The sequence below is a fragment of the Mchenga conophoros genome, linkage group LG2, assembly GCF_057382185.1.
Source record: "Mchenga conophoros isolate Kocher_MC1m ecotype Shallow Benthic linkage group LG2, M_conophoros_male_GT1.1, whole genome shotgun sequence".
NCBI lineage: Eukaryota > Metazoa > Chordata > Actinopteri > Cichliformes > Cichlidae > Mchenga > Mchenga conophoros.
In genome coordinates, this window is record NC_140527.1 from 33,113,081 (window position 1) to 33,135,377 (window position 22,297).

General features: G+C 37.2%; 1 protein-coding gene across 1 annotated transcript in view; it reads right to left on the reverse strand.

Moving 5' to 3' along the window:
• The window catches only part of pcdh11 (protocadherin 11), a 140,869-nt gene that overhangs the window by 48,940 nt on the left and 69,632 nt on the right, over positions 1-22,297 (reverse strand). The window contains exons 5-6 of the mRNA XM_085296338.1: positions 10,862-10,897; positions 565-763 (exon numbers count right to left, since the gene is read on the reverse strand). Of these exons, the coding sequence (XP_085152464.1) occupies positions 565-763; positions 10,862-10,897 (235 nt within the window). The remainder of the gene's footprint in view (positions 1-564; positions 764-10,861; positions 10,898-22,297) is intronic.

The window sequence follows — 22,297 nt, forward strand, 5'->3', positions numbered from 1 at the left end:
TCCCATTACGTTGTACAGCTTAACACTGGACAACAGTTAAAAAAAATTAACCTTACAAAATAAATTTTAAGTAGCAAACACACTATTGTGCAAATTACATCCTTTTTATTTTATTCTGCTTTCCCATGACAGAATCACTGCTTGTGTTTTTCTTTTTTTTAATGAAACCAATTCACTTGCATATTTTAAAATGACTGAGATGGTGTTTGGTTTAATCTGTATAAAGAAAACTGTCAAATATAACACACTAAGAATGAGTACGTAGCGAAATATTGGATTTTTTTTTGCTTGCTTAAAGAATGAACTCACAAAAACAACATGCATAGCTAGTTGTTTTTGGGTTTTTTTGTACAAAAATGGCTGCTGGTTTAGTGTTTGCAAAGCTGTGTTGTTACAATTACAATCACAGCTGTAATCTCAGTAAATAATTGTACTGTTTTAAAACACAGATGGCCACTTGTAAATTATGCTGTCAGCCTCACAAAGCACAAACAATAATAAAAATGAAAAACATAAAAGAAAGGATTTGCCTGCTGTCAGATCTAGCAAAAATATACTACTCACTGGATTCAGGGTCTGAGTTTCCATCTCCCTCGGTCCGGCTGTTAGGTGATGTTTGCTCATAGTACTCCTCTTGTGGGAAGCTAAGGGGAAGAGGCTGGGTGGTACTGGCAGTGATGCTAGGCTCCGGGTCTCCAAGCCCGCTGTCACTGCAACTCTCCTGGGAACCGTCTGGAAGATGGAACGTCACACGGCGCTGGGTCTGAGGCACACCAGAAGATAAGAAATGTTTATATGAGAAACGCTTCTGTCCTGTTAATATGAACATCATGATCATCATACTACTACTACTAATAATAATAACAATACAGAAACCTACATTATTATAGTGACTGTAAGCAGTTTAAGAGGTAAGGGGTGAACATTTTTTTTTAAATTTGTAGTTACTCTCATACTAAAGACAGACCTAGACAGCAGATCTTTTAAGTCCATCCTGGATCAGACTTGCCCCACATTCCTCAGCAACAAACACCCTGTCACCATTTTATGGTTCTCCTCCCACTCATCACAGCTTAACACAAACAGCCCTTGTTATTAGACCTAGTCGTCTGGCTCAAACAATCTGGCCTTTGTCAAAGCGTCTCAGGTCCTTACGCTTCCTCATTCTCCCCGGTCCCGCATTTTGACGACAACAGCTCACTCTTTACTTAAATCGCATAAATCCCAGACCCTGACATGTGCTGCTGTTAGGAGATAACCTATATGATTGTTTCACCTGTGAGTGGTCATAAACAATGGGCTGATTGCTGAATGAATAAAACCCACTGTATCGGTCCAGGTTTTGAAATATCCACCTCTAAGATTTTTACCTTCACCCCATTGCAAGGATGAATGAAATCTCAGTTTTTGTTTTGACTATAGAGAGACTACAGAGTTGAGAAATTACATTGAAATATTGGCAGCAATGCTTCATTCTAGAAGTAGTGTTAAAGGTACTCTTTATAATCCATAGAACAGAGTGAACTGTTTTCTTTTTTTAAAGACTGTTTTATTCAGCAGTGAGGAGTTCCTATGAATACTTCAAAGTGAGATCTGTCTGGAAAAACAAGGACATTTCTTCTACAGAAAAACACTGTTTAATCTTTTAAAATATATCAAAGCTTTGAGCACCACAATCAAAATTCTTCTCACAGCCATTGTGCTGGGGTGAGGGCAGAAATCTCAAAACTATGTGTATGGTGTTAACCGCAACACTTGAGATTTTTTTTTTCTTTTTTGACTGAAGGGGCAAACAGAATAAAAGGCTTTAGTGATTCACTAAACCAGTGTTATCATCAATTGAAACTGTGATTGTTGAGTCCTGTTTCTTCCATTTCTATTTCTTCTATACAAATACAGACCAGACCATTTCATATCAAGATGTTGATTCAATTAACCTTAACATGTAAGTAGGGTAAGGCTCATGGGTGAGCTTGGTGTTTAACTAATTATCATTTACACTGTAGGCTTTAGGTCATAGATATTTTACAGTATCAGAGACTAGTTTGTTCCAGTACCAGTAAAATTACACAATACTCAGTAGCCATTTTTTCCAACTATCGAAAAAAAAAAAAAAACATCACTACTTAGACATAAAATCTTTTATTATAAAGTAATTTAAAGACACCAACAAGGTGGTGACAAACTTGTTACTTAAAACGTTAACATGATACTTTGTTTATAAGACGAAAAGACTGAATGAAATGGTTGGAAAGGTAACCTGCTAATGGTACTATGAAGTCGATCATTAGCTCCAATATGTTAGCTCATTCATTCATTTATTTATCTTTTTAGCCATTGCAAACATTATAGCCTATGGGACATAACTGATATCATAATGCCAATTCCAAATAAAAAGGTAGTGTGTATTTTATATAAACAGTATAAAAGATGGCCTTAGCTACAGTGACACTGCCCGCTGGTTTCTGAAGAAGTAAATTGTTGAATGACGCATCAATTAAAAGTCGTTAGCTAACATGCAGTTTCATATCGTAGACAATTATCTATTTTGAAACATAGTAAAGAGTAAGCAAAACACGTACTGTTAGAAAGAGCAGTTTGTGAATTTTACATGATTGCTGGTAGAATAACAGTAGCAGTGGCTACATTGACTCCAGACACGCTCACAAAAGTATGGGTTTGACTATCGTGTAGATATACGCGTCCAGAAGAGGGACGCACCGAACACTTTTGCATTTTAAGCTTAACATTATGCTGAAACTGCAGAAAGGTTGGGTTGCGAGTTACAGTGCAAACTACAATCAGGAGGAACTTTTAACAGTCCTGTTGTGATTCCCCAAACACTCCTCATCTCTAAGTATGCGTACAGACATTAAGCACATAACACAGTGTTTAACAAATGAAAACACAAATAGAAATCTGAAATCAGTCAAAAATGTGTTTGAAATTATATTGTTATTTATTAAGCAAATACCAAACTGAATTTGTGTTTTTATTCACACATTTGAGCCAGCACACAGGACTTCTGTGAGACGTCAGAAATTAATCAAGCATAACAATCAACCATTAAAACTAATTTTTCTGTTCAGGAATGCAAGTAAATAATTTTAATTTGGCACCTTAATCAAATAATAATAATAATAATAATAATAATAATAATGTCCTTTACTTTTTTTCAGCTGTTTTATAAAACAGCAAATTTGAAAATTCATGGATTACAACAGTTATTATATTTTTGCATTTTAAAATATTTGGATTAAATAACTTGTGTGTACTGGTAGATTAAGCATTACAGAAAAATAAACAATGATTTTTGGTAATTACCAACACTGTTAATTTAGGTCAGCTGTGGCATAAACCTTACACTGGGTGGTCTAATAAATGTGTTAAGCACTGTATTACACATTATGAACATATACTGGATGGGATTTAATATTAAGTATAAAATGAATAAACACACTGAGCACTTGTGAACATTATTTTACATGTGAAACTCTATATTCAGACGTGCTGTATTTTAAAATTGAAACTTCCATCACTTTAATAATATATAGCCTTTTGAAATCAGATTATTCTTTCTGAGACACCATGTATAACAAAGATTTACAATTATTCGTTTTTATTCAGTGTGACCTAAAATGAGTGATTGAGGCCATGAAGTCAGCAGAAAAGTGTTTGTCGAGGTCAAAACAGAAACCTGTTTTTTCTACAGACCCCTATAGCCCCAGAATTCTTTGTGCACCACAGCTATTGTCATCTTAAAATACAGGTTTAAGGTACGGTATTTCAGCATAACAATGCAAAATACTTCCATCCCCGACTTCTACTGTCTTTCGTAACAATAAGTCAGGCCAGCGGCACTAGCCGCCATCTTCCATGCAAAGTTTTTTTTCTGTGGTTCATATAGTTCAGCATATAGCATATAAGAGTAGACATGAACACATGTTTATGTTCAAGATGTATGCTGTCCCCATCGGTTTCTGAACAATAGCAGCATATGTACCTTTGTTTTCTTTGATTTTTTTTTATCTGTGACACTTAAACAAAAGTAGTTTTTGTTTTTTTAGAATTTTGGTATTGAAAAGTAGCACAGGTATTGGTTCTGGTCACATCCCCCTAAGGCAAGGGTGTCTAACATAAGGCCCTTAGTGTTACAGCTTTTCTGATTGATATAGAGCCCCACCGTCCATTGCCACCCATACTACACCGAAGCACACGAACATTTTCTGTTAACTATTGAAAACTCTATAGTCTAAATTCATAATTACAGGCACAATGATCAATGTCTTCTGTAATGTTACATGTTTATTGTGTTTCACTGGTGCGACCCACTTCACATCGAAGTGGGCTGTATGCGGCCCACGATGTAAAATGTGTTTCACATCCCTGCTCTAAGGACACCACCAATGACAAAGACAGAATATTAACACCAAGGAAGGAGTGACAGCAACACTTACTCATAGACGAATGAGTATAGTGAGATGACATTTCCAAGGGAAATCCATGCCTAAATGTTTTTCATGACTTGTGTTATCTAGTGTTTATCTTCTTTTACAGTAACTCCATAGTGTATCCATCTTTAAACTGAATAACTGAGACAGTGACCTTATATTGGCAAAATGTTTTGGGTGTCTCAGGCCTATTAAATATGGCGTTATTTTTGTGCCACTATTCTGAGCGATGTGTTGCTCGCGCTCTCAACATTTCTGCCCGTGCGCGCTCAACTCTTTCTCTACACCGTTATATTTGTGCCACAAAACCGGCCAATCACAGATTTGGATGCAAAAAAATCTGATTGGCTGTTCTGGTCTCCAATCAGCTCGAAATGACAAAATGCAATATCCCAAAATCCATTTCGTCCAAAATTCAAACGAGGCAGTGGCGGAGGAACTCAGAGTGGCGGAGTTTGAAATATTACTCTGTCTGGGTCACAAAATAAACTTTTAAGATATTTTCATGTGAGAATGGTGCTGTGTAAACTTCTAATATCTGCTCGATTCATCAAGACATCACATATTTGCATAACGGCTCTAACGTTTTTGGAGATGCCTGTTACCCATCAGCTGACCGGGTGGTCACTCGGGTTAAACATAATATATAAGGATGAACTGACAAAAAATCACCGACTACACCACCAGGTATTATAGGAAAAACCATAAAGCCTTTGAACTAAAACAAACGCTGTTGTAACAGTGATGTACACTGTCTTGTTGGTATATATGTATGATTTGTATAACCTTCATGTTTCCAAACCGATATCATGAGCAGCAGCTTTTACAGCTGTGGCTCCAGCAAACACCAGCTGATACTAGAAAGTAATATTAAATAAATTCTAACAACAGCTGATCAAGCTTGAACATGCTGTTGTTGTTTCTCCTCAAAATACAACACTTGCACCTGCAAACTTTTTTTTACGTGCGCTCACAATAGTGGCACAAAATAATTAATTTACTTTTCCTATATAGGGTATCTGTAAGGCTTGTAATTGACACTTGTGCAGTACAGGTCCTGTGGTATATGGGATGTGTATTAACAGGTTGAAATACTGTATGTCCTAGTTTTCCTTCTCACCCAATTTAGACACAAAAGAAGTGGAAACGTGTGTGGAGGCTGAGACTTTGATTTGTAAAGTCTTGGGGATCACAGGAGTGTGGGCATTTTCTTCTCAACAGTACAGGCTTCTTTGATTTCTCTGGAGGTTTACAGAAGTTTATGTTGTGACCTTTCTTTGGAGCTAACAAAGAAATATACTCTGTAAGTATCTCCGTTAACATGTTTGCTAATCTAACAGAAAGCAAACTACATGGTTACAGTCCTTTATATTGTGGGCAATCTTTAGACTCCACAGACTTTTATATTTTTACTTTGATAAAAAATTGTTTCCTTTACAAAGACAAAATCAGAAATGAGGATATCTGAGTTTGATGCAGCCATGGTGAAACACAGTGCAGTCTCTGTAATATAGACTGCAGCTTGAATTTATGTCTACACATGATTCCCTCAGTAACATCATACTGCATCACGCTGTATAGAGGCATAAAACGTATAAAATATAATTACGCCCTCAGCTTCGGTTATTGCGGCGAATTTTATTCATCCCATTATTCAAACTGATAAGATTTTTTTTTTCCGAGAGCAAATACAACTGGCACAAATGACTATCTTGATTTTCCATTGCTATAGCAACAAAAGCAATATGCATGTCCTGAATTAAAAACATCATTAACACTTGCGCCTTTAAGCTCAGGAGAAGCTGCGCACACATATTTTTCCATAGTCACCACAGTGTATAGATAAAGCAGTTGTTGTTGTTTGATAAGTCTAAATAAGGCAAAGGAAACAGAGGAGAGATGGAGAGCGAACTAAAGTCTGGCTCTAAAGAAGGACAAGCTGCCAAAAACAAAGTGCACCAAAAAGCTTCATTTAAAAATTATTAGAGTGGGCTGCCTAACCTAAATCCTCACAATTAGCACCCTGAAAGCACAAACTGAGTGGTTTCAATACTGTGATGTTCAAGCAGTTTGTTAAATACTCTTTTTTTTCTCTTTCTTGATTCATCTGGAACCCGAGGCCTCAAATCCTGCTCTCCGTTTGTGCGAGTGTGTGTGAGAGTTTGAGTGTGCGTATGCCCTTAAAAAGACAGACGAGAAATAAGAAGAAAAAGACAGAAAAAGGGGGCATGTAGTCAAAGAAACAAACAGCTAAACACACATAGCCGTCAACTATTGTCTGACATAAAAACTCTGAAACAAAAGCGTTTTGTTGGAGGAATAATGTATTTGTTCACATGCGCTGCATTAATTTCTCAAATACATAAAAACACAAGACGTAGTACTAAAATCAATCTTCTTTTTATTGCACATGGCGGGAGATTCTCTGGTGGTATATATTCTACAGCACAGAGCCTTTTTTTTCTCATGGTTTTATTCATTTTCTAAGAGAGTGGAAGAAGAAATACCTTGCTGGCAAAATTATATAGTTATGTGTGCCATGTTTGCCCACGCTTTCAAGTGGTCTAAATATCTACTTGTTCTCAAACAGCGTTGGCAGCTGTTTCTCAAATTACTGGAGGATGCACGCAAATGCAATGTCCAGGTTCCAGCAAAAGAAAAAGCCCACTTACGGAAGGTTGGCAGCTTTACAAAAAAGCACGCTTTCTCTCCACATGATTCTAATTACTGAAAACTTGCTTCAACAATGGCTCCCAGAATCTATTAGAACAAACAGCTGCCCGTGACAATTAGGACATAATCATTTTGCATGAGGGAGTGTCTTCATTTTTAGACTGTTGTTTATTCAGGCTCCTTCAAGTTGATGCCAGATGTTAAGAAAAGCCTAATTCGATTTCATGGTGCCCTCGCTACAAAGTCACTCGGAGCTACAATATTAATTACAATTAAATACCATTAATAGGTCTTAAATAAATAAAAGTTTTGCTCCCAGAGGTAATGACTAATGCGAATAAAACATTAATGTCGAAAAACAAACACCACAAACAAAAACAAACATTCACCAAGGAGTCAAGGTGAGTGTTTTGCTAAGCATAATCACTTATTTAAAGAAGCTGCCAGAAATCCATAAACCAAAGACAAGCTGCTGTAAGAGATATCAAGACCAAACAAAGCCCGTTCAGCCAGATAAAACACTGCCTTGAGAAGTATGTACACAGAGATAAACGAACAGGAGACGTGCATGCCAAGTTCTACCATATAACAAGCTCGAAAATCCAAAACCAGCCCTCTGGTAACCACCCTGGCAGGGATGAATTCACGGGTTACTGGATTATAAGTCGGCTATATTTAGATAGAGAAGAGGGGAGGCCAAGTGGTTGCCACCTTGTTCTCTGGTAGGCTGCAGCTCTATGGCTTTTATTATTACATATACTGCCCCCCCCAACTGCCGTTCTCTCAAAATAGCAAAGAAGTCAGCGGTGCACAGAGGGGGACTTGGCTGACAACCACCTTAGTGAGTGATAAACAGAGACCACTTAGGAGTGAATCAGGGGAGATTGGCTCTGCCATTTCAGATAAGGATCAGCTCGCGGGCACACCTAGACCTGCATAAATCTGTTCAGAGGAGATGGCGATTTGTCATGTCACACGTGTCTTATGTAGAGTGAAAAAAAGCGGCTATACAGCAATGGCAAGATCCAAAAAGCAGTGTCCTGCATGTCCCAGTGTTGCTTGATGTGAAGGTGGTGCAACATTGGCAATAAATAAATAAAAACCAATGTGGTTTTAGGTATTTCTTTAGTCCTTTCTTTGATATTTTTTGTACATGCTGTTCCAGTTCTGCCTATTATGTGTAAGGTGATATGCCGCTGCTTGTGAGATGATGAGTTAGCAGGAACACACAAGAAGGAGGTGATTCTAGCAAGTGGGCTGAGAGATTACTGGGTGGTTTTTTTGACTGTCATCAGTCTTTGAGTCATCTGCTGTTATACACTGATAATTCTGATATTCTTTGTGTGACACTGTTATGACAAAACATATAATATCTCCAGTCCTGGCAAACTGTGGTCTCACACTGAAATGTGAAATGTCACCAACATGATGACTTCAGTATGAATAAGCAACAGATGTTATTAATAATTCTGACTGTGTAGTCAAAAAACTAATGTGAGAGTTTAACACAAGCATTTTCTGCCGCTTAACATTATGCTGAAACTGCAGAAAAGTTGGGTTGCAAGTTACTGTGCAAACAGTAAGGAAGAACTTTAACAGTCCTGTTGTGATTCCCCCAAACACTCCTCATCCCTCAGGATGCTTACAGACATAATACAAATCTATTAGACTACCTGTCATAAAACATGAAAACACACATCTGAAATCAGATGTGTGTTTTATATTGTTATTTATTAGGCAAATGACAAACTGAATTTGTGCTTTTATACCCATAACAGAGCCAGCACACAGGACTGCTGTGAGAAGTCAGAAATTAATCAAGCATAACAATCAACCACTAAAACTAATTTTTCTGTTCAGGAAGCCAAGTAAATAATTGTGATTTGGCACCTTAATCAAAAAATAATAATGATGTGCTTTACTTTTTTCAGCTGTTTTATAAAACAGCAAATTTGAAAATTCATGGATTACAACAGTTATTATATTTTTGCATTTAAAAATATTTTGATGATAGATTTACCATTACATTGTATTGTTATTACCAATAGTCTAAATTTAGGTCAGCTGTGGCATAAACCTTACAGTGAAACATTATGAACATATACTGGATGGGATTTAGTGATAAATGAATAAACATTTCACTCTGTCATGTATCCAACAAACAACTTTTAAAGTAATAAGACGATGCTTTTCAATACTTATGACATTATACTGTTGTCAACATGAAATTTGACAACATCTTTCAGCTATTTATGGAGCCTGATGGGGACACTGGTGGACAAAATATTACTGCATGGCAACAAGTTAGTTATTTGTGATGACAAGATCAATAACTTGTGGCTAAGAGGCAGTTAGGAATACAGATATGATAACTAAATTGTTGCCATGTGTTATTAATGCCTGGCCACAAGATACAGAATCTGTTGTTTACTGACAGCATCAAGCGAGCTCTTTAGGGAAATTATCACACATGAAGCATCTATAAATTTGATTTAATTTTGTTTTATTTTAACCTTGGGATGAGTTATAATAATATCCTGCATTATCAGCAGTGGGAGGGGCCCTGAACCAGCTCTCGCTCTCTCAGTCCTGTTACATGTCTGTTGTTTTCTTCTGTGTAAGGAATTATATAATTGAGGAATACTGAGTAGTGGCTAAGAAATCAAAATACGTGACATGACGGATGTGTTGATAACCTGTGTTCTGTTTAAACACAGCCTGGCACCTAAAAACAACAACCTGCTCTGAAGCAACAGCAAAAATAGTTTGTAATTTTGTTGTTTATGCTATTTTTATACACGTATAGATCTTGAGAGGGCAAAAATTACAAGCATCTGACTTGATGGTTGAGCCCAGACGTGAACAAAGCTCTATGCGCTTCAGGCAACAATTAAAAGATCAGACACCTTGCAGCTTTCTGATCTTGTTTATCTCATATTCAAAGTCATGGACACTTTATAATGAAGTTGTGGCCACGATTTAATATCTAATTCCCATGTCTTATTAACTCATGAATACTATTTAATTATCTCATTCACATGTCTTATTATGGACACAAGTTATTGGTCGTTTGGTCACACATTACCATGTGGCCAGGAGGGCTTTATAGCTCTAACTCGCGTTGGTTGTATTTATACTAGAATATGATTATAACAAACGGAAAAGGCCATCACAATAAGAAGATTTGCCATTTCTGTTAGCTATTTCCAGAATTTTTAGAATCAAATCCAGCAATGGACTTTCATCTGTGCTTTTTGTTTAAGATTCAACCAACGGCATAAGCAGAGCTGTTTATTATTTGCTATTTTTAGTGAGGAACGACATGTTTTTTAAGCAAAACAAAAAATGTGTTACACTCGAGACAAAAAGCATTTAAAGTCTGAAACTAGCGCTCAATTGCATGTAACCATATTTAAACCATACAGTGTTAATATAATGGCACACCTGTGCAGTTAAAAAATAATATTGTGGAGGAATGTGCATCTGACAGTGAGCGTCAAACATTCGTTAGTGAGATGTGTTTGACTCTAATTGCACAGAGTAAATAATTATTGTGTTGAAAAAGACAACAGTTCTTGACATCTGTAATGTTCACCCAAGTATTAACATTAGCTGACAGTGTTAATTTGTTTGCTGTAAAATATAATAGCAGTCCAAACAAGTGCTTTATCAGGCAACATTCATGCTGATAGATGTGAACATGCAAGAGAGAGCAGAAAAAAATGTTTAGCACTCACATTCACAGAGGTGATCTTCCCCAATTGACAGGCCTCCTGCAAGGAAAGATGACAGATTTTTACATCGCTGTCTGACTGTAACTCTATAGAGAATTTACAATTGAAATTGATATTTGAACTCAGCAAAGGAAAGTGCACGGGGAACTTTCCGGTGTTCTTAGAGTCAATCAGAGTTCACAATCGAGAACCACGTAGATTTGAGAGTTTTTTGAAGTAGGAATTGAGAATAAGGATACATATTGATTTCTTGCTCGGATACAAACTTTGTGCAGTGCACTTCCGTGCCCAGTTGGCTCGCCAGCAAACCAGGCTGCAGAGTACACACCCGCTCCCCAGAAAAGTAAAGAATAGGGCAAACCTGACATCCTGACAACAGAAGCCCTACATCTGATACTTTGATAAAGATGTTTTCTCCACATGTCAGGGAGGAAAGTGAACAGAATATCAAATGAAGCATCAAAAATTAACAATAAACAGTGACAAGCTTCTAAATTGGGAACAAAAGACACCCGCAAGCCTGCAAAATAGCATCCTCTCTCTGGGGACTTAGATAACTCACAGAGAGATAAGAGTATTTAATTTTTAATCACCAATTTTGTTTTCTTTGTACTGTGTATAATAATCTGAATACGTGACTTTATTTGCAAAGAAAATAGAAGAAATGTGGCAGTGAAGTGCCACTTAGACAGGGGAGAAGCTGAGAGGACTACTGGGGTGGAACGGTAAAACAATGAACAGGAAACAAGTTCATGTCAACAGATTATCCCTCCATAATTATTCGCCAAGGGATGCTGTTACTGACTGAGCGATAGAGGAGTACGCCCCAAGATATTCACTAAAAACAAAATGGTTCTTTGTGGTGGCCAGTTAAATTAAAAAGAAAAAAATAAGAATCCATAAAGGGTTTTAGTATCTTTCAACTCATTGTTATAGTTTTACAGCCCATACATTTACGGTTTGGCTCCATCTCACCTCTCATCATCATCCACTGTGCCCAGAACACCCTACTGTTGCATTTATAGCACAAAAGCTCTGATAAAGCCAACACTAAAAGGCAGACAAGCAAAGCTAGCAGTTAGCTGATAAGCATATCATTTAGCAGTGTTTCCCTCAAAAGCTGGAGTCTAAATATATGGAGTTAACATATGTTAATATTGGCTTTAGAGTATGATGTGCATACAGAAAATGATGGCTTATAAAAAATCTTTTGTAGGCAGCAACAACCTTATGTTGCATAAACTGTTTATGAAAGTTCATTTGCAATATTATTGATCATATATTCCCCAGCATGGACAACAGTGACACAAACCTAAACATGCCTGAAAGTAACACAACATGATGGCCTCTGATGACAATTTAGTACCTAGAAAAGAAGCCACTTCAATAGTATTGAAGTGGTTTGGCTACAAGAAGTCAGACCTCTGAGCACAATACAAAAGAATACTTTTCTCGAGAAAAACAGAAACGACAAGCTTCACAACTCGAATCAAAAACAGACCATCCAGTACAACCAGTGTAAGAAGGCCTACAAGGAGCAGGTACTAACAACTGGTAGTGTGTAACCCATTAGTAAACAAATGACTCAACTGAGAAAATTTTAAATGTAAAACCTTGCCTAGGCCTTACTTTTGTGCTTACACTTGACTTATGCTGTGTCACTGGATGTATTGCTGTTTCACTACAATTGCACTATAATGCTGCTGCTGGCACCTTGTGGCAATAGATTTAAACAAATGAATTAGGAGGTATGTTATCAATGCCAATTGCTTAGTGGAAAAGAAGGATGGGAAATGTCCCTTCGTTTTGTTTTCGCTCATAAATCCTGCTGGCTGCGAGGATTTTTACATTGTGTCGTCTTAGGTATTATTGCAAATGGGGCAGATTTCAAAGCCACCTTCCATTTCTTTTTTTTCTATGTTTTTTTTCTCCATATCTAAATTTTCTGCAAGGCAAAAATATGATTAAGATCTTTCTAACACAGTCACGATACTTGCTTGGCATATGAATCACTGTAATTACTATGAAATCAGCAGCACATCAATTTCAAAAGTATCCTGTTCAAGAACTGCAACTGTAGATGCACTCTTAACAATCTCTTCTACATATGGAGACAATGTCACTCATATCAAAGTAGATTACATAAGCTTGTAATTAGAATTAACACTCCACTTATCATTTCATCATCACATTATGCCCTAAATATCTACTAAGCACTCATAATCAGATTATAAGGAATACAAAAATATTATAAAGGCATATATCGGTGTCTTTCTTTAAATGTACCTTTACTGTTTACGCAAATGAGAAGTACATGTTTATTTTATTATTTATGTATTTTGTCTGCACATTTGAGACTAACAACACCAGTCAAGTCTGTCTGAAGATTTACTCATTTGCATCTAATGACTGGTCATTTAAAGCAGAATTTTACTTAGGGCTGCCACCGGGCAGTTGTTTCTTCTTCAAGTAATGTTTTATTCAACATCTTGTGACACATACTTCAAGTTAGAGACCTTGCCAACCAATTAAATATATGATAATGCACATAAGGGACCTGAGAAAGTGACCTGTGGTTGTTTTATATTTAGATGACATTCAAAGCAGTAGTTGTACATCTGACTGTCAGAGACCATAAATGTATGAGTTTTCTCTTTTTTTCTCTCCTCAGTATGGATTGGTCAGTGACCCTCTCTCTGGATTTATGCCTCTCAAACTAGCAGTTTCAAAGCACTCATATGCAAGCCTGGGAGAGAGTTATGCTTAAGATAAGTGCATTTGTTGGTGAACCACATCAAAGTACAGAGGGATGTCTTAGCGAGCAAAGGCAGTGGAGCTCAAACCTCGCCTTTGATCACCCCAGGAACTCTGATCATTAAAATATTGGATAAATAATTGATTAAAAACACCAGACCTTATTGTGCTCTGTTTCTGTATCCAAATGTATCCTAATTTTGAGACACTGTGGGTACACTGTACATAGGAATAAAAGGGACATATAGGACATATTGTTGCTTTGGAGGGCATGTTTTGCAAAATATTTGCTAGTAATGAGACTTGATAGTGAACCGACTAGAGGACTGAGTTACTGACTGAGTTCCAGTATGAACTGAAGGCAGGTTGAAGTCCTATGACAAACCTTCTTCACAAGCAATGGTCTGAGCTCTGGCATGCCAAGCTGCTACAGTGGTAGAGAAACCGAGAAAAAACAAATCAAAAGTCACAGAAATGAGTGCATTCCAGCTGAGCGTAGGTTACAGGAGGGTAGCTAATATTCCATCTACAGTGGAAACTGTGCACGCAGTATGCAAGACAAGCGCAACATGAACACTATGTGTATATTAGGGATATTAAAAAGGCTATTTTCCTTCATCTTACGCTTATATATGGGCCAGTATTGAAGTCTCCCTAAGTACATATACATTTGCATATTGAGTATAAAAAATGAGTCCAAGGTAATCAAAATTTATTCCTGTTCCAACTTATAATACTTGGCCTGTGGCGAAGTACAAATTCTGGACCCCATGCAGAGTCTCACTGGGCCCACTTATCCATTGAATAAATCCATTACCACGTTTGTATGAGTAACTAAATCAACGTGTGTATGCCTGTTCAACCGTAGTGGTTCATGATCACGATGATCATTTTTTCTAAACATATTCTGATTACCGCACGTGTTCTTCACTGTCAGGTTTCACCTCATTATTCCTGTTATTTTAACATATTTATTGGACTCTTTGCATGAGACAAAGGTGCAAAGTGATCAGTCTAAAGAATGGTTGCCTTACATTTTCTAATGAGATAACATGAAAGGCCTTACAGAGATCGTGTTTTATGTGCAGAGATAAGATAGCATATTAAAACTAAACCCAAGTACAACTAATTGATCTACAAAACTAATTAAATCAAGTGTTTGAACTGATAAGTCAATACCTACAATTGCTCCCATGCTGACTGGGCTTTATTAGTTGAATGTCTGAAAAATAGAAATTTTGCGATGCTGCTAAAGGTGGGGGGGGTGTTGACTCCAGTTTGGAGTGAGCTTCAAGCGGTGCCTACAGGAACTATTTTTTTTTTCCAATTGCATTGTCTTTCAGCTATGGAGGTTGCCCCTGGGTAGCTATTGACAATCATAAGGTACTCCAATGCTATGCTGTCTTTTTGACACTAAAGGGGAACATGATTTACAAGATCATGTTGTCCAAAATAAGATTTAAAATTAACACCTAAGACCATAAACCATAGATCACAAACTCATTTAGGAACTGGTTACTGAGATCATCTAACAGGAGAACAGTAACCTTATTTTTTCAAAGACTGCACAATCAATCAAACTTTTGTTTTGTTGAGCTGTCCACTACCGGCCAGAGGAAAGAATGCAGGTGTAAAACACTTGGCTTCAATTTTGAACTCTTGAAAGGTGCATCTATCTTTTTTTAACTTCAATAAAATTTTTAGGTGTTCAGAACACCCCAGACTTGTATTTTACTTACAGATACATTTGTAGTCCAAAGGACATTACAAACAGAGACTTATTTGTAAACATATGTCACCAGAGAAGGACAACAAACATTGATATTAAATTACACCACACTCTAATGACATTTAGTAGCCACAATGGGGTCCAATTTTAACTTCATCAAGCTCTAAACACATTCAAGTGCACTTTAAAACCACAGAAACACAGCTGGGAGCCAAAAATAGTTAAATTACCACATATCACAAACATGTAACACATTTATAATCCAGTAATTTCCACAGGCATCCATTAACACAATGGCAATCAAATCACTGACTCCTGTTATTCCATCATTTTTGTGACTTTTTCTTGATCTCTGTTAACATCATGGCACAAAGGTCCATGCTCAATTATGACCGCTCTAATATGTTAGCAATTAAGATATAAGTATCACAATAATAAGCTTTGCTGAGTAAGTTCCATTAGCAATAACTTCAAAGTAAAAGAAAAAATAACTTCCTCACTGCAGTTTGTGAAAACATTTTTAAAGAGCATATGATGTGATAACTTCAAGCTACAGTGAAAGCCTTAAAACCCCTCATCCCTGGGGTCCTCATGCTCCTAATAGTTTAACACTAATGAGATCTGCTGCTCCCATCTTTACAGCCTCCCACATAACAGTTTATTTCATAGTGTAAATACCTTTGAAGGTAGGGAGAAGCACAGAGCAAGCCAGAGAGACGAGAACCTTTCTAGTTGGCCACGGTCTCTTAACTTGTATATTTCGCATTTGTTTTGACTGCAACTTAGGGTTCCTTGGTGAAACTCGGGTCTTCTGCAATTCAGTTAGTCTTACTGCATGAAGTCTGTGAAAACAATGGTCAGGCAGCACTTTGACAAGATTGGAGTATTTGAAAAAAACGTGCCGTGGTCTATTACTTGAGCTCTTTGGAGACGGTGGGAGAAAAGCACATGGCCCGCTATCAGCTGCTTTCCCAGAGGAAGAGATGGATGTGTCCGAATTTATCAAAAGGAGCAAATTGTCAACTGTCAGGTAGCCTCAAAACAATGAGACACATGCATACATATGCACACATAACTATTCACCACGGAAAACTTGGATGTGCATGCCATCTGCTAATGCACGCAGACTCGAGAGACATGGATGTCTCAGCCAAGACAAAGTGAGCAGAGTTCAAGTTTACATCTCTTATATATCTGGCAAACACAGCATGCCTTAGACAGCATAATAAAACGGTTGCAAAACAAAACACCTCATCGAAAGAGGCTAATAAAGTCTTCAATATACTTAAGTGTAGCCTTAGATAAATAGAATAACCATTTCCCTCTGCACTGGTGTTCAGTTGTCCAAAGTGTATTGATGTACTTATTGACATTCATTAAAGGGAAACCCTCTCAGCAAACCACAGAGAGCGGTGTAAATCCTGTAAACTTCTTGAGTGTGCATAAGGAGCAACATTTCTTTAACACAATTACTAAACAGCAATAATGTCACCGTATGTTCGAACCAGTTTTGATTTACAAGTGGACACCATGTTGCCTTTTAATCAGCTTATTATTATTAAGTGGTCTGTATATGTGTGTGTTTCCCCTGGACAATCCCCCTTCTTGCTTCACTCTTAGCGAGGTATTGATCCTCCCAGTGTACCAGCCCCTCCTGATTTCATTAAGCTAGCTGCTGTTAATTACTCCACACTCTAACCTTTTGCTGTTTCATTTGGGCCAACAAATTGGGTGAATTAAAAAAAGGTGATGTGGGAAGAGGAAAAGAGAGAAAGGAGGGGGAAAAGCTCCTTGGCAGCTATGCTGGTGGACCCCCTCCCTTTCTGTGGCGTTTCTGTCAGAATCCCAAGCGGCATAATAATTAAAAAAGTTCATCAATGTTCTCTTTGCTCATCAAATTATGCAGAAGGAGGCTACTCCAGTAATTGTGGCAGAGGATTCATTTATGAAAACCATATGAGCTAGAACTAGTATGGTTGTCTTGGGAATTGAAGAATTTTGTCCTTTTTTCACGTCTTTGGGCTCGTGTCAAAGGTAGTGTAGAGTCAAGCCGATTGGTGATTAAAACCCATTTTATTTACCAGGATCATGTGATGGTCCTAAGATTTTATTTTTCACTAAATCAAAATCCAGCACACACCAATTTGTCTTCTTAGGGAAGGTATTAAAAGAGTGCGGCATGACACATAGCTGCAAAGTTATAATTAGACTTCATTTAATACCTTATGTCATGAGATTACATGCGCGGTGCATGGCATCTAAAGCATACTTAAATCTCAGGGGATATAATTGATTAACCATATGAGGGCGGGAAACAGATGATGAGGATGATGCTCTAAATCCATGTTAAATCGATATAGCCACTTCCTACACATCAAGGGATTATTGACAGAAATTACTACCAGCCGCAATCGCTCGCGTACATCGGATCATTTCTAACTTGGTGTATTAATGTGTGAATGTGCACAAGTGAGTCAAAAACATTCCACTGCTGTGACTGCTCTAAGAAATCATCAAGCTTTAAGTAGGACAATTTTGCGACATGGATACATTACCAAGAGAGCAAGTAAAATTTATAGGATCTTTTGGAGCCATTATGAAAGATGCCCTTTTCTCAAGGTTGAGTACATTCTAGTTGAAAAGATTCTACATGATGCAGAAGGAGCCATTCAGAGAACTCCCTTTGGCTGAGATAATAACTTCATCATAATTAGCTTGTGGTGCTCAGGAGTGTTGAATTGTCGGTTGCAGTGGGATCTGCGCTGATTTATTGCTTGATTTAATTACGTATCAAAATTCAATTAGACATGCTTTCAACCAAATTCAAAGTGAGCTTTGTCAAGCTGTCCCTTGAAATCAGGTACAGCTTGAAGGACATCCTTCATAATGCAGTGACATCTAACTTAATAATTACCACTTACCAAAAATCATTCATGTGCTTAAAAGGCAAAAAAAAAATGCTATGCCAGTTTTAGAGAAAAAGAAATAAAACATTCTTACTTTGCCATTACTTTTTCCATATTTCAACTGGCATCAAACAGCATCAAACCATGTGAAGCACACCTTGATTCAGTAGTGATGTGAAGAGGGTTGCAGGTACTTTACCAAGTGAAGATACATGACAAAATGCTCTTTGAGGTTGACTACAGTTGAGGAAGTGTCTGGCTTTCTTTACCCACATCACTCAATGCCTTCTCACCTCCTTTTGCTCCAGACTACACTAGGGAAAAAAGAGTGTCACCGCAGCCTCCAAGAGCTACATTGATCTTTACTGCTATGCAAATTTAGGATGTCATGGTGTCTATGCTAAGAAGTCAAGGAACGGAACGAATATTTCAGCCTGAGGTCTCTAACTGAAGTCGAGTCCTTTACTACTATTGTAAATACTTCCATTGACAATTCTAAGTACACCTAAGTAATAGGGTCATCTTTTGACCTCCAGAGATGCCCCCTTTTTTTAAAGTATGATTCAATAAGTTGTTAAAGATGTTACATTAGGATTTCGATCTATTGTGACTTTACTGCAAAGTTTTTGCAGTTTTTCATTGTTACAGATGCTATGAACATCCCACTTCACCTCACCATAAAAGTGTTTTATTGGGTTGTGATCTGGGGACTGTACAGACCACTGGAGTAAAGTAAAGCAATTTCCTGGAACCATCTTGAGACAATGACACATTTTCTTGCAAAAAAACTTCCTTCTTAAAAAAACAGAATAAGACAGAATGGTAAGCAGTAATGTTAGATATATTTATGGAAGCAATAATATGATGAAAGTACCAACCAAACACTGTTTTTCTGTTTTCACTCAATCTTCAATTTGGTTCCTTCCAATATCAAGTAGTTATACCACAGAAGACATACCTTGCTCTTTCTTACAGTACCACCAACACTTGAAGTCAGGCCCTAGATATTTTTACACTGGTTAATGGCAGTGTTGTGGATTGACTTGTAGAGGGACAGAACAAGCACTGCCTAGTTTGTTTGCCCTGATTGAATTATATATATATATATATATATATATATATATATATATATATATATATATATATATATATATATATATATATATTCCACACAGCCACACTGACTGAGATAGTGTGTAAGTGAGAGAAGATACTCGTGCCCCTTGCTGATTTCCACCTTGTCTACACTTAGTTTTCCCCCTGTTTGGTGATAGCATGTCAGCTGGTGCTGTCACAATGGATGATAACAATCTTACTAATGCATAATAACATCCAGGGCTTTATATCCGCCTCACAGTCTCTGCATTATTACAATATTATTTGCTACAAGAAAATGAAGATTTTGCTGCTGGCTAAAACACAATATGAAAGGACAGACAGGGAAAAAAAAGTTAAGTGTTTTAGCAACACTAGTCATACGACCCTAGTGTGCTATTAACTGTAATATTGTTGCGGAAAAAACTCATGTTATATGTATTGAGAGCCATTTTCTTTTACTCGCCAGTGGCAGGATTTTAAGGTTGTCATGGTCTAAAGAATTGTCAAAATTTGCCCACTTTTTAGAAACTCGGTTTTATTCACCATGTCTGCTAAAGGTTCTACAGTGATATCCAGTTCAGAGTTTTGTCCAGTGGTTTTTATACCAATTTAAAAACTGATGCAGAATTTGACAGGAATTAAGTTAAATATACTGTAAATGTTGGTGACATAAGAGCAGACGCTACATGTTTCAATGGCTAATAATTGAACTGTTCAGCCCTGTCTGCATGTCTGCCTCCATAGTGAGTCACAAGAGCTTGAGCAGCATTAACAGTGAGGTTTATCTAATAAAGTGCACTGCCAAGGAGGAAACACGAAAAAAAGAGAATGGAAAGACCCACTAATGTGTCATACCTTAGTTTATCAAGATCCTGTTGTAATATGAGTTGTTCACCAATTTGATCGCTCTCCTACTGAAACATTTGACAGTTTTCCTCATTGACACTTATGGAAGCATTATCCAAAGACTGTGATGTGCAAATACGTAGTGAATCACAAGCTCGAGTGTGGAGAAAAGAGCCTGAACCACTGTCATTCTCTGACGAACATGAAACACAGTTATGATACTGATTAATCATTGTCACTAAATCTATGGTACTGATCTCCTAAAAGTGGTAGATGCTTCTGTCTTAAACACACTGCCATGTTATTAATGTTATTGAATTGACATTCAATGTCATTCTTCACATATTACAACAGGCGTAAGGATCAGACATAGAAGCTCGTGAAACATTAGATGACAGTGGCCTTGTTATAAATTTCAGTGAAAACCCCACAACAAGAAGTGATAATACTTTATTAATCTCTGTGAGAATAATGGCCCTCTCGCTGAAATGTTGACATGTCTCATTTCAGAAATACGTCTTTTTTTCTATTCCAGTTATATGTAATCTGTTCCCTACACACAAATCAATTTATATCTTAAGCGATCAAATTTAGCATGAGGATGACGTTTTTGTGCAGCTAAAATTGGCTTATATCTGTGTTTATAACCAACAGTGTGGGTTCATCTCCAAGAAATTGATTCTGATTGTCTTTCTATATTCCAGAATAGTTTTTTTCCGCATTGGTAACAGGTGTGTTTTCATTACTCAGTGGTGAAAAGTGTTGTTCTTTTTTTTAAAAACAAACAGCTCATATAGGTTTAATATAACCAAAAGACTGTAGTTATAATAGTCCAGTAACCGTAAAACTTAAAAGGTAAGTTCTGAGTATTGTTACAGTAAGTATATTTTTTTCCATTACTGTTTTTTTTATTGGTTTGGCGCAGTTTTCATAAGCAATTGGTACATTTTCAAAACTCTTAGGACTTATATCACAACAGATCATCAAAAGTGCACCTTTTTCAAACATTTCAGCATATTTTCAATTGTGTTAGTACAATACACATAATGACAAAATATCCTTTTCACTACACAAAATAAGTGTTCCATCTAAATAAATGTTTCGTTCACAGTTACTGCCTTTCATAATGTTATCACTATAAAATTTTTGATTTGCATCTTTTATTATTCAGTTTAATACATTTGTCTGTCATTTAATTCAACTGATCTTAATGTTTAATCAGTGAATCATTCATTATGTCCATGGATTTTCAACTTGACTGATTGTTGTCTGGTCATTTGTAAGTTACACATTGCTGCAAGAGCTTTCAATCTAGAAATACTAATTGCTAATTGTTTCCCTCTGATGATCACAATTAGTTACCATATAAGTAGAACTGTGTTTGAGACTTCGCACTGTTCAAATATGGAGCAGGATAGACTCGTAGGGAGAGGAAACCTTCATCGAAGAGGTGGTGGTGCTCCTCGACAGAGAGGTGGGCACAGACAAAGAGAAAGAGGTGGTGGTGCTCCTCGACAGAGAGATGGTCTTCAGAGAAATGTAGGCAGAAGACAACGCATCATCATCTCTAATGAAGTCCGGGCCTCATGGTCAACAATGATTTGTTGACCATGAGGTTAACAGAGGCCTTACCATGGCTGAGGCTGCCAGGTTGGTACAGCCTAATTTACAAAGGTCAACTGTCAGCTCTATCATCAGAACTTTTCGCCAAGAAAACCGGTATGTCTGCTACAGCAACTTCACTTCTAAAATATAGTACTCTATTGTATAGATGAACAACATGTAATTGTCAGTTTACAGTAATGTAATTTGTAATACTTCAATATTGACAGTATATGATTGTCCTCAGAATTAACAGGAGACAACCTGGTGGTGGTCGCCCACGTGTTTTGACTGACCAGCAGGAGTTGGCTGTGGTGGAAATGGTCAGGGCAAGGAATGACACACGGCTGTCTGAAATCAAACAGGCTATTGAGAACAGCAATGACACCTTTGCCAATGTGCCATCAATTAGCCTTCCAACGATTGCCCGGCTTTTGAAGAAGCACCAGGTTTCCAAGAAACAAATTTACTTGGTTCCTTTTGAGAGGAACAATGTCCGGGTGA